Below are 9935 nucleotides of genomic sequence, written 5' to 3' on the forward strand. Positions count from 1 at the left end.
TCCCCCCCTCTTTCTCTCTCTCTCTCTCTTTCTCAACGTCACCAGGGTGCAGAATTCAGTAGATGAGCCCCATGAGACATCTGTCCGTAGACGATGTCTGCTGCAATCATGACTTTCCTACATCTTGATGGTCCACATTCTCAAGGCCGATCTTCATATACTTTTGTACCATTTTCCCGTTCGCAAAGCTATCAGAGGATAGGAATGTGTTCATGATTCCTCGATCGTCTTGAAAAGCGTGAACATTTTTTCTATGACACTTGGTTCCTTGACAAAGCCTATAGTCACCTTTCAGGTTATATCAACTCTACAAATGCTGTCTGTTTGGGCAACTTCACCCCCCCCCCCACATTGTCTCTAGAAACAGCTCCACACTAATGTGTACAGTGTGTGTAGCTTTGAATGCTTATGGTTGAGTGGTTGAGTGGATTCTTGTGTTTGGCCACCCCTGAACATTACGAACGACGCATTAAAATGTGTCGAGTCCAAAGGAGGACATATAGATCAGTGATTCTTGGAATTCCAGAATTACAAAAAATATATTTTTAAAAATCTGTAGGAAAAAAGAAATATTTTTTAAAGGTCACAGGGATGAAAAGATTAGATTTTTTTTTAAAAAGGAAAGGCAAAAACAAACCAATCGTTTCATGACTTTCCTTACAAAATCTTTTAAATTGATCCATTTTGCATTTCTTAAAATAAAAGCCATTTCCGTTTTCGTTAATAAGTTTCTTCTTTGTGAATTTTATGTCAAACAAATTCCTTTTGAATGAATTATATCTGTTCCAAATTACAATATTCCTGTACAAATTTTTGCAAGATATTTAGTAAAAAAGTTGTACTTTTTTTTGGATCCCCCAGTACATGTGAAGTTCTGTGATGAGCTTTTGTTTTTTAATGTTTTGTTCCGAATCCTGATGAAGTGTCAGATTTTTAAGACACTTAGAAATTGTGTCAAAATCGAAGTAATTGCTATGCTTTAAGAAAAACAAAAACAAGACAGGTAAAAGGAGAATTGTTTGGAAGTTGATGATGGTGATGATGAATGCGCTGGGTGTCTTTTTGTGATGAGTCTTTTTTGTGATGTGTCTTTTTGGGATGAGTCTTTTTTGTGATGTGTTTTTTTGTGTTGTGTCTTTTGTGGTGAGTCTTTTTTGTGATGTATTTTTAGTGATAAGTCTTTTTATGATGTGTCTTTTTTGTGATGTGCCTTTTCATGATGTCTCTTTTTGTGATGTTTGTCTTTTTGTGATGTGTCTATTTTGTGATGTGTCTTTTCATGATGTGTCTTTTTATAGTGTGTCTTTATGTGATTTTTCTTTTTGGGATGTGTCTGCAGAGACAAAGGCCAGCTGCCAATCTCGCTGGGAGCGCCGTGTAACAACATGTGTAGCTGTGACACGGACCTGTTTGAGCCCGTGTGTAACAACGAGACTGGCGTGTACTTCTCTCCGTGCTATGCAGGGTGCACAGAACAGACGGGCCCTAATGTGAGTCTTGTTTCTGTTTGTGTTTGCGTTGCAACCATGTATATTGTCTGAAAATTAAGGTATAACGACTATGCGTAAGGTATCCCTGATAATTACTCAATGTCCCTGATTTTGAGCAAGGCTGTCCCTGATACCTACAGAGAGGGGTGGGTAGCTATGAATCAGGCGCTTGTCAAAATAATGACATTGAAGAAATTGACCTTTTTCCACCGGTGTGGTAATTTTTATAGAAAATTTGTGTTTTGGCTCAGAACCTTTTATGTCCTTTTAAGAACCCATTTCTGTGTGGGTTTTGCTAAAAAAAAGGCACAAAAAATGTAAATTGTCCGTTTCCACTGACTCTCAGGCGATGGAAATAATCAAATTTTGGCGTCCGTTTTCTCACTAATTTTACCTCTGAAACCTAGCGACTCTCACCTCCTTGAATTGCAAATATATCTCGACTTGTGTTCAAGATAAATGGGTATTTCATTCATCAAAAACAAGACAATTGAACAAGCTTTAAGGCGATAATGATAATGATAATAATAATAATAAAAATAATAATAATAATAGTAATAGTAATAGTAATAATAATGATAATAATAGTAATAATGATAATAATAATGGGATTTTATGTTGCACCGAATGCCCAGAAGGCTCTAAGTGCTGCACAATGTAGAATCATGACTCAACTAATGAATCAAAGGACAGAATAGGAGATTATTTGACAATTACAGCAGTAGCAGTAGCAGCAGCACACATACACTCACACACACACACATGCTCACACACACATACACACACACTCAAGCACACACCCACAAGTACACACACACACACATAACTCCCACTCCCACACACAGTCTTACACATACAACATTTACTGACAAAGGATAGTATAGTTTTAAAGTTGAACAAATGTGTCTTTAGACCTGTCTTAATTAAACTCTCTTCCTGATGTTATGATACATGTTTCTTTTGGGAGGGAATGCCACATTTTTGGGGCTCAGGAAGAAAAAGCTCTTCTTCCCAACTTGTTAGACTTTACTGTGGGCACTCTCTCAAGGTTCTCATCTGCAGATCTCAAATGTCTTAATGGCACATGTCTCATTAAAATCTTTGAGTAATAGTGGTGCTTTGTTGTTCATGTACATAAAGCATGCTGTAAAGCATATTATTATTATTATGATTATGATTATTATTAGTATGACTCTTTTCCTCTATGCAGACGGTCAATTTAGCTTAAGATTGTCTTCATGCAGCTTCTTTCAATAATTATTATTATGATAATGATGATGATGATGATGATGATGATGATGATGATGATTATTGTTTATTGTTATTGTTATTATTGTGATTGTTGTGATTGTTATTATTGTTTTCATATTATTACTACTATTATTATTGTTGTTATTGTTTTTGTTGTTTTATATTGTTATTATTGTTATTATTATAATTGTTATTGTTATTGTTAGTGCTATCATTATTATTACTATAGGGATTTTTTGCATGTATTCTAGCCAGTCCTTCCTTACCTGACCTGTGACCTCTATTACCTCTGTGACCCCTGACCCGATCCCTCTCGGCAGGTGTTCTCCCACTGCGCCTGTGTGTCGGCCATCTCTCGTCCGGGCAACCAGAGCAGCGTGAGCCAGCAGCTGTCCTCGGAGAACTGCCGGCAGCCTTGCAACATGCTCTACCTGTTCATCTCGCTCCTCTTCTTCTCCATGTGCCTCTCCTTCATGCCCATCGCCCCCGGGGACTCCATACAGCTCAGGTGAGCGGTTTTTGGGCGATGAGATGAGATAAGATGGGATCGTTTTTTGGGAGATAAGATGAGATAAGGTAGGATAACTTCCTACAGCTGACGTGAGCAGTTTTTGGGACATAATATGAGATAGGATGGGATGGGATGGGATAGTATGAGATAAGATAAGGTAAGATAGGATAGGATGAGATGAGATAGTGTAGGATTGGATAGGACGAGATAGGATAGGATTAGATGAGATAAGGTAGGATAAAATGAGATGGGAAGAGATAAGATGGAATAGGATAGGATGAGATGAGATAATTCTTTCATTATGTCGACAGGCACTGGTGCTTTGGTTTGGTATTTCATCATACAGACACTCGCGCACACACATGTGTGCATGCTCATGTACAGGCACATGCATGCACACACACACATGTGCACACATATACACGCACATGCACAATCCGACACACACACACATAGCGACCTCAGTGCTTTCTTGTCGTATCTCCATTTTTAATAGCAGTGAAAACAGTTCATAACAAAGAAGAAGCCACATTTTAACTGTTTAAAAAAATGGAGATACGACAAGAAAGCACTGAGGTCGCGACAAATGTGTGTACACTCACACAGACACCAACACATACTCTCACACACACACACACACACAGTAACACACACACCCTCACGTACACACGCATACCCTCACACACACACACACACACACACACACACACACACACACACACACACACACTCCTGAACACACAGACACACCCATACACACATACTTTGTCACACATCCTGTCTTCCACACATATACACATACACTCGTAATATAATATGAGTAATAATATAATGTAATAGAATGAGTAACTTCTCTCAATCCATTTTATGGACGTCAATAGCGGGGTCCTATTTGTAGGTTTTGAATTGATGCCATTTTTTTTTCAAGTCTAAAATGTCTTATTATTTTATACTTTTAAATTACACAGACTCCAGCTACAAGTTTGACATAAAATCTATTTCTGTATGGCTAAAATATATAAGAAGTAACTCATTTTATCAGCAAGCCTCACGTATGACGGTACTCATATAAACAGACCCACACATGGAAATATAAATTAACTATCAATGTTACCAATAATAATGTTTCAGCCTTTGAGCCCTGACCTCCTGGGGCTACCGTGCCCCTCTGCCTGGGCTCCTGAGCGTTATATTACTAATTTTCATAAGATCGTCGGAATCACATTCCATATCCCACTCAGTGTGTAGTACTCATCATTGCCAGCATTTAATTTTGAAAAATCTTCAAAACAGTCAATCATAACCTGTGCGGCAAACACTGTTTTCCCTGTGCGTTTTGCACCAGACATGCCAGGTTGGAGATAGGCTCTGGCTTACCGGTGGCTGGCACACGGGCTGTTTTGCGGTGGCAAGGGCTCAAAGGGTTAAGCTAGATACATAATCTGTGTTCTGATAGTCATCTAATGGCAATGGTAATCTGATGGAACATGCTTTAAGGGTCACAGAAATACTTACTTTACAAGATGGTTAAGATGGTGGGAGTTAGATGGGTGATAATTTTTACCTACTACTAACAGAATGAAAGTGATACTGTGTAACCTGGACAGGCAAGGGGTTAAAAAAAACAACCCCGGTCAAAATTGTCCAAGACAGCAGTCATGATATTCTTGTACTTGAATATACAATACAAAAATAAACACTTCCCTTCCCTATGAAACCAATATAGCTGAATGTTTGTTTTCCTCTTGTGCTCATCTGACATAGATCAAATATGAAGAATTCATTACATCATAACATGGTGTCAGAAGTGAAGAGGTTTGCCCACTTAATAAGTGAAAGCAGGTGAAATCAATTAAACTCTTTATTGTAATTCTATATCTAGATATAGATAAAAGTTTAATTACATACGCACACTCAGGGAGCAGACTTCTGGGCCGATAAAAGTAGGCCTACGTCATTAATGTTTCTCCTCATGGAAGCTCCGTGAGTGAACCAAGGGACGCAACCAGATCAAAGTTTCATATCTCTAAAGTCAACAAGTTTTGCCTCCCTTTAATAGGCACTAAAACTGCCACCACCACAGCCTGTGAATTTCAGGAATGAAACAGGCCAGCTAGCTGACAAGTGGAAATCATGGAGGGAGACAATAACTTAATGCATAGATCTAGTGATGCAAGACAAGTCTGAGAAAGAAAAATGTCAAACTATCCTCTACCTCATAGGAGAGGAAGGAAAGAAGATTTACCACACATGTCAAAATCCCAGAAGAGGAAAGAGACAAAGTGGCCCCACAAATGGAAAGATTTACCGACTACTGCACCCTCAAAGCAAACATCACCTTAGAAAGGTACAAGTTTAATACAGCGAGTCAAGCTGAGGAGGAAAATGCGGAAGAATACGCCACAAAATTCGGGAAATTAAGTAAAAATTGCAATTATGGGAAGCTAGAAAACGAGCTAGTAAGAGACAGACTTATTGTGGGACTGAGAGACAACTCCTTGAAAGAACGGTTACTCAGAGAGAGTACACTTACACTGGATACAGCACTGCAAATGTGCATGATTGAAGAAATCTCAAAATCAGATAGCCAATAAGGAATGTCAGTTCAGTCAGACTGCAGAGGAAAAATTCCAGTCCGTTACCAAAAGTCTACAACCCATCAGCAAAATATAAACCCAAGTATGGGTAAAGTTGTCCTCAGAGCATTATACCACACCTACGCTGGAGGAAATTCTGCCAAGCCTTTCAGGCGCAAAGTATTTTTCCATCCTGGATGCCAAATGTGGTTATTGGAATGTGGAGTTAGACAAAGAGTCAAGTTACCTCTCTACATTCAACTTGCCAGAAGAAAGATTCAGATTTCAGAGAATGCCATTTAGATTGAGAAAGAGTCAAGATATTTTTTAAAAGAAGATTGACCAAACTTTTGAAGGATGCCAAGGTGTCATAGGCTTTGCAGATGACTTTTTTGTTTTTGGAAAAACAGAACAAGAAGATGATCAACACCGACACGAGATGATCAGAAAATGTGTCGACACTTGACTGAAACGAAATCCAGAGAAATGCCGCATAAAGCAAAAGCAAATCAAGTTCTATGGTGTAATAGTCACTCAAGATGGAGTCAAACCAGACCCCTCAAAAGTAGCAGCCATAAGAAACATGAAGGCTGCAGAGAATGCAAAAGACCTACAAACTTTCTTAAGTCTGGCAACATACATGGGACATTTCATTCAGAATCTAAGCACATTGACCACATCCTTGAGAGAACTGCTCACAAAGTCAAACAAGTTTGAAGGGTCCCCTAGCCATGAAGAAGCATTTCAGAGAATAAAAAATGCTATCACAAAAGAAGTCACGCTTGCATACTTCGACGCAAAGAAGGAAATCACTGTTCAGGTGGATGCATTGATGAAAGCTTTAGGAGCGACCCTAATGCAGGAAGGAAAACCAGTGGTTTTTGCAAGTAAAACCCTCACTGATTAAAAAAACATGCTACGCAAACATAGAACGAGAATTGTTGGCCGTAGTCTATGGATGTGAAAGATTCCACACATACCTAAACGGATAAGAATTCACTGTGGTATCCGACCTCAAACCTCTACAATCCATTCACCTCAAGCACTTTAAGGCAGAACCGCCAAGATTGCAAAAGATGCTGTTGAGATTACAGCCTTACACTTTCACCATCAAGTACATTCTAGGGAAAGACATGTGTATTGCAGATGCACTGTCATGACTGTCCGTGTCAGATGAAGAGACATGACCCTTGGAAACACAAATCATCAAAATCCATGAAATCCTGCCTCAGTTTAGTGATAACTACATCCACTGAATCACAGAAAACGCAAAAACAGACACAGAAGTCAATGCCCTGAAGGAGACGATCTACAATGGGTGGCCAGGAAATATCAAAGATGTTTCACAACTATGCCGTCCATATTGGAACTACAGAGATGAAATCTCAATTGAAGACGGATTGCTTAAAAGGGATACAGAATCATCATACCACAGAAGATGGAATCAGAAGTCCTGAACAAACTGCATGAACCTCACTTAGGGTTAGTGAAAAGCAAACTGAGAGCAAGGGAAAGTGTGTTCTGGAAAGATATTAACAAAGACATTGAAAACATTGTTAGGAAGTGTGAAACATGCCAGAAACACCAAAGTGGACAGCAAAAGGAACCACTGATACAAACAATAATTCTGCCAAGACCACGGCATACAATAGAAACTGACCTTTTCTATCTCAAAGGAGAAGACTATCTCCTTATCAGGGACTACTATTCAAAATTCCCATTTGTGAGAAAAATCCCAAAGAACCAAAGCACAAGTCACAAGATCGTCACCCTCACCAAGCAAGTTTTCAGAGAATACCAAAAGTGGTTAGGTCTGACAATTGACCCCACTTCAGTGGATCACCGAATAGAAAGTTCTCGGAAGATTACAACTTCAGACATGAAACAAGCTCACCTCACTACCCAAGAAGTAATGGGTACATTGAAAGCCAGGTGAAATTGGTGAAACGGACTCTGGCGAAAGCTTCAGAATCAAACCAAGATCCATACAAGGCTATACTAGCTCTGAGAACTACCCCGATTGACAACAAGCTGCCCTCCTTGGCACGCATTCTTTTTGGCAGACAAATTGAAGACTCATTACCAAGGAAAATACAGAGGAAATAAAATGAAGAAAAGATACAAACATTATTTAATTATTAATTGATGAAGAAACCGTGGTCAATTCCAATGTCATCGAGTCACATCAAGCTTATGTCCATGTGAGCCTATAATCCTGTTGCTAGACCTGAAATGATTATAGTAATTGACAAGATAGTTGACCAATAATGGCAATAACATAAATTGTTGTTAAGAGATATCTTTTGTTGAGTATTCAGTTGAGACAAAGTTAAAAAAATTTTTCGTTAACGTCTTATTTTGTTAAGTTCTGGAACAGAAAGATTGAGAAAGATATTGGAAATGTCCATTTTGAATTTTTCTATAAAGTCAAGGGGACGTCATGATATTTAATACTTGTACTCGAATATAGTGAAGATGTGCGATACAAAAATAAACATTTCCCTTCCCTGTGAAACCAATAAGGCTGAATTTTTGTTTTTGTTTTGTGCTCGTCTGGCATAGATCAAATATCTAGATTTCATAAAATCATAACAACAGCCACCCATTATTGAGGAGAAAATGCTTGTCTTAAACAGGTGTGGAAGAATGTCCAGGTCTCAAAGTGAATGGCGAAAACATTAATAACATTGGGTATGCCAATGACACAGTTTTAATAGCAGACTCAGAAAAGGACCTTCAATTGTTTCTGGATACTGTTGTTATGGAAAGTGAACGTAAAGGGTTATTGTTGAATATGAAGAAAACAGAATGCATTGTGATATCTAATTAAATCTTAAATGTAATCTCATTAGCAAAGGCGAAAAGATCAAACAAGTCCAATGGTTTAAATATCTAGGATATATAATAACATCTGATGCCAAATGTTCCACAGAAAGAAAATGAAGAATTGCAATGGCTAAGGCTAGTTTAAATAAAATAAGCCTGATACTGAAAAAATAGAAACATCTCGGTCAACCCTTCTATATGGCTGTGAATGCTGGACAATCACTAAAGGCAAGGAAATAAAATAGAAGCAACAGAAATGTGGTTTCTTAGGAGACTGCTGAGAATGTCTTGGAAGGAAAAGAAATCAAATGAGATAGTCTAGTACTTGATGAAGCCCATGTGGGACGCTCACTGTTAAAAACAATCAGGAAAAGACAAATGCAGTTTTTGGGACACCTGAATAGACCTAAAGGTCGTGAACATCTAGCTTTCACTGGCAAAATTTAAGGCAAACGAGGCAGGGGTAGACAAAGAGCAACCTACTTAGAAAACCTACACAGATGGGTAACGTGGAAAGATCAGGGTAACGTAGCTTTTTTAAAGAGCATCCGAACAAAAGAATGAATGGAGAGCCATGATCGCGGATGTCTGCTGCAGATCTGGCACTTGATGATGATGGTAATAGACAGGTGAATTTTTCTGACAGTTTCAATGAAGTTTAAAGAAAAAAATATTTTTAAAGGGGGATTGGCAGGGAGTGGTGGCTTGCAACTGTACAAGTAGTCATTTTATATGACAGGTGCCCAGTAGAACTGGTTCGACTGTAGTCTGCCTTGTCCAAGTCTGACTGACCAGGCAGAAATAGATTGGAGAAATGTTTTGTCTTTTTTCTGCGCGAGAGCGGTAGAGACATCCTTGTCACGTCTGGTGCTATGATATTCCCCTTTTGTGAAGAAGTGTGTCACACGTTTGTGGTTGACGATTTCTTTAAATTTGTCTGGATGTAATCCTGTTTCTTAGGGACTGACCATTTATTTTGTGTTTGGTCTTTCATGCTGACTGTCCACTCTTCCGGGAAGTTTCATTGTAGACCTCTTTAGACAAGACTGACTGATGCTACCTTGGTCTGATTTTTATATACATATATATATATTTATATATATACATATACATACAAAGGAAAACCAGTGGTTTTTGCAAGTAAAACCCTCACTGATTAAAAAAACATGCTACGCAAACACACACATCCTGTCTTCCACACATATACACATACACTCGTAATATAATATGAGTAATAATATAATGTAATAGAATGAGTAACTTCTCTCAATCCATTTTATG

The 9935-nt window shown here is 38.4% G+C and overlaps 1 protein-coding gene across 1 annotated transcript in view; it reads left to right on the forward strand.

Moving 5' to 3' along the window:
- The window catches only part of LOC101851253 (solute carrier organic anion transporter family member 4C1), a gene marked incomplete in the record, with an annotated part of 31826 nt that overhangs the window by 14894 nt on the left and 6997 nt on the right, over positions 1–9935 (forward strand). Inside the window, 2 exon segments of the mRNA XM_035968674.1 lie at positions 1336–1490; positions 3062–3249. Of these exon segments, the coding sequence (XP_035824567.1) occupies positions 1336–1490; positions 3062–3249 (343 nt within the window).

This window comes from Aplysia californica, unplaced genomic scaffold (assembly GCF_000002075.1).
Source record: "Aplysia californica isolate F4 #8 unplaced genomic scaffold, AplCal3.0 scaffold00075, whole genome shotgun sequence".
In the NCBI taxonomy this organism is placed as follows: Eukaryota; Metazoa; Mollusca; class Gastropoda; order Aplysiida; family Aplysiidae; genus Aplysia; species Aplysia californica.